The sequence below is a fragment of the Chinchilla lanigera genome, unplaced genomic scaffold, assembly GCF_000276665.1.
Source record: "Chinchilla lanigera isolate Chin_1 unplaced genomic scaffold, ChiLan1.0 scaffold00063, whole genome shotgun sequence".
Taxonomy (NCBI): Eukaryota; Metazoa; Chordata; class Mammalia; order Rodentia; family Chinchillidae; genus Chinchilla; species Chinchilla lanigera.
Window position 1 is genome coordinate 12,214,202 of NW_004955464.1, and position 3,323 is coordinate 12,217,524.

Sequence of the window (3,323 nt, forward strand, 5' to 3'; positions counted from 1 at the left end):
TGATGTTTTTAGATCTTCTGGGAAAATACCCAGCAGGGGAATAGCTGGGTTGAGTGGGACCTGTAGTCCTAGTTTGCGGAGGAATCTCCAAACTGATTTCCACAGTGGTTTCACCAGTCTGCATTCCCACCAGCAGTGGAGAAGGGTTCCTGTTTCTCCACGGCCTTGCCAGCATTTGTTTTTGATTGATTTCTTAATGCTAGCCGTTCTCACTGGGGTAAGGTGGAATCTCAATGTTGTTTTAATTTGCATTTCTCGAATGACTAATGATGTTGAACATTTAATGGTCATAATTCTTCAGTCTTCCTCAGTCTGCAACAGTCCCTCAGTCTTTCCTTGACTTTAATGATCTTCACATTTTTTTTTTAAGATTAGAGGCCAATTATTTTTAGACTGTCAGTTCCAACTTCTCTGATGTTTGTTCATGATATTCACCATTTGTTGTGTCCTTTGTAGCGCATCCTATTTGGGCCCATGAGTTCACTATTATTTGTGATTTTAACCTTGATTACTTGGCTATGCTGGTATTTAGCCTTGCTTTTCCATTATTAAACTATTTTTTCCTTTTGTTATAACTAAGCATTTTGTGGGGAGATACTTGTTCCTTATCAGTCTTTAAGTTACTTAGTTGGTGCTAGGAACCGAACCCACAGCTGTTCACATGCTGAGCACACGTTCTACCTCGGAACTGTACCTGTCTTTTTATGATCCATATAGATACTTGGATTCATATTTTAATGAGTTATATTCTCTTACTATCATTATTTGTATTGATGCTCCCATTGTTCCACATTTGGTAAGAATGCTCTCTTCAAACTTGATTCTCTTCTTCCCCTCCTCTTCTTTCTTTCTTGTTCAATCTTCTTTCTTTCTTCTTTCATTTTTGGTGGTGTTTGGAATCCAGTCCAGGCTTCATGTCCGTATGCTCACCAGACCCTGTATTGCTGAGCTGCACCACCAACCCTTTCTCTGTGCTTTTGACATAGGCCCTCATTTTGTGAGCACTCCCTTACTTTTTGGGACAACATGGCGTTCCAGGTTTATTTGGTATCTGCTCCATGGTGTCCTTAGAATCCACTGTTTCTCCAAAAGCTTTGGTTTCTTTTAGTAGAGAATGATATTAGAAACAAAGATTTGGGTGGATTTTATATGGCATAGATGTGTGTGTGTGTGTGTGTGTGTGTGTGTGTGTGTGTGTGTTGTTGCTCCCAGGACCTCTCTCAGGGAACAGAGCTAGGGAGTATGTGTGTATTTCCTCTAAATATATATATATATATAGTATGAGGGATTGAATTCTGGCGCCTTTGGCTCTTTTTTATTTTGAGACATGGTTTTGCTAAGTCATTAAGTTGACCAGGTAGGATTTGAACTTGCAGTCCTCCTGCTTAGTCTCCCAGGGTGCTGGACTGCAGGCTTATGCCGCTGTGCTTGGTTCTGTATTTACTTTTGTATCTATATCAATATCTATATCTATATCTAGAAATTCATGAGTTCAGAAATTCCGGGTCTGTATCAGAGGGTTCATTCTATTTTTCATCTTTTCACGTTTGTGACTTCTTTTAGAAGACTGTTAGAAAGCTGTGTCCTGTTTTCATACTATTTTTTTTTTTTCATACTATTTTTATAGATTATTTATTTCGGTACCTAGTCTCTGACCAGGCTCCTTCACTCCCCCAGCTTTTTCACTCCCCTTTGGCTCTGCCCAGCGCATCAAGCTGTCCGCCTCTGAGGACCGAATCTGATGCTTCTGTCTGTCTGTGTTTCTCGTGCGGGGGATTGAGCCCAGGGCCGTGTGTGTGCAAGCACAGGCTCCCCTCTGACCTCACCCCGCCCTGAGTACTGTGCTTTCATGCGCTTGGCCTCCGTGGTGCGGTGCCCCCTAGCCCTGTGCCGCAGCCCTCGTTCCTTTACCCGGCATCTGTCCTGTACCAGGCTGCCCTGTGGGGATCCCAGCCCCCACGTACACAGTGGTGTTAGCTGTAGTCCTCATCTGCAGTTGTCATTTCATAGCCTCGGGAGTGAATTGTTCGGGAGAGGGTTTCATGTTGTCTTTTAGCACAATGAAGTTTTGCTGAATTAAAAGTTGGTATTTTATAAGATGGAAAAAACCTAAACAGCCTGAAAGTTGTACTTTTCAGGCAGTTATTGATAAGTGTTCCAAAAGAACTTTTTTGCCCAAAACTAAATATAAAGTAACATTTAACTTGACTGACAATTATTTCAGTCTTTATATATTGGTTAATGAGCTGCTCCTGGCTGAGGAAATTAGAAAGCATAATAATTTACATATAGAAAATAATACTCTTTTCTCTTACAGCTCTTCCACCAAAGCCGCCTAAGCCAATGATTTCAGCAACTACAAATGGAATGAAGGACAGTTCCGTCCCTCTTCAGGATGCAGAATGGTACTGGGGGGATATTTCCAGGTAACTAGAATGTTACGATAATTGAATGCAGTTTAAAAAAATTTTCTTTTAAATACTAAAGATTGAACCCAGGAATGCACAGCTACCAAGCCACATTCCACCCCTTTCTTTAGAATTTTGAGACGTTCTTGATAAGTTGCCCAGGCCAACTTCTAACTTTTGATCCCCCTGCCTCAGCCTCTTCAGTAGCTGGGGTGTGTGTGTAGGATGGTTATAGGCATATGTGCCTGGATGAGAGGGTTATTTTTGAATTAGTAGATAAAAGAAAATATTTTGATGCCCCACTAGTTACCATTTAAAGATTGCCTTTTGAAAAATGGTATATGTGAACTGGTATGGTGATGCATGTCTTTAATCCTGCACTCTAGGAGGCTGAGGCAGGAGGGTCACAAGTTCAAGCCCAGCTTGGGTAATTTAGTGATTCAGCAAGATGCTATTTTTTTTTGTTTGTTTGTTTGTTTGTTTGTTTTTTGAGATAGGATGTCACTGTGTAGTTCAGGCTGATTTTGAACTCACAATGAAGCCCAGGCTGGGCTCGAACTTGTGACAATCCTCCTGCCTCAGCCTCCCTACTGCTGGAATTATAGGTATGTGTCACCACACCCAGCACAAGACCCTATTTTGAAATTTAAAAATATATAAAAGTACTGGGCATGTCATTCAGTATAAAGGCCCTTGGTTGAATCACCAGTAACCCCCAAATTGTCTGTGGGGACATTTCAAAAATGTCTTTAATTTTTTTTTCCTATGGCAAATGACAAGAAAGTCTTTAAAGTTATGTATGTGATTATTTTAATAATTCTATTATGGGTGGATTTCAAAATATATGAAACATATGTATTTAGAATAGTTACATGGGATTTAGAATAAAAGATACTTTTAAAAATTTTTTAATTT

The 3,323-nt window shown here is 40.2% G+C and overlaps 1 protein-coding gene across 4 annotated transcripts in view; it reads left to right on the forward strand.

The window, feature by feature from the left end:
- LOC102023014 (phosphatidylinositol 3-kinase regulatory subunit gamma) overlaps positions 1-3,323 on the forward strand; it is a 160,153-nt gene that overhangs the window by 113,604 nt on the left and 43,226 nt on the right. For all 4 annotated transcript variants that reach the window (XM_013521606.1, XM_005398686.2, XM_005398685.2 and 1 more), the window contains exon 2: positions 2,318-2,426. In XM_013521606.1, coding sequence (XP_013377060.1) covers positions 2,344-2,426 — 83 coding nt within the window. In that variant the 5' untranslated portion in view covers positions 2,318-2,343. The remainder of the gene's footprint in view (positions 1-2,317; positions 2,427-3,323) is intronic.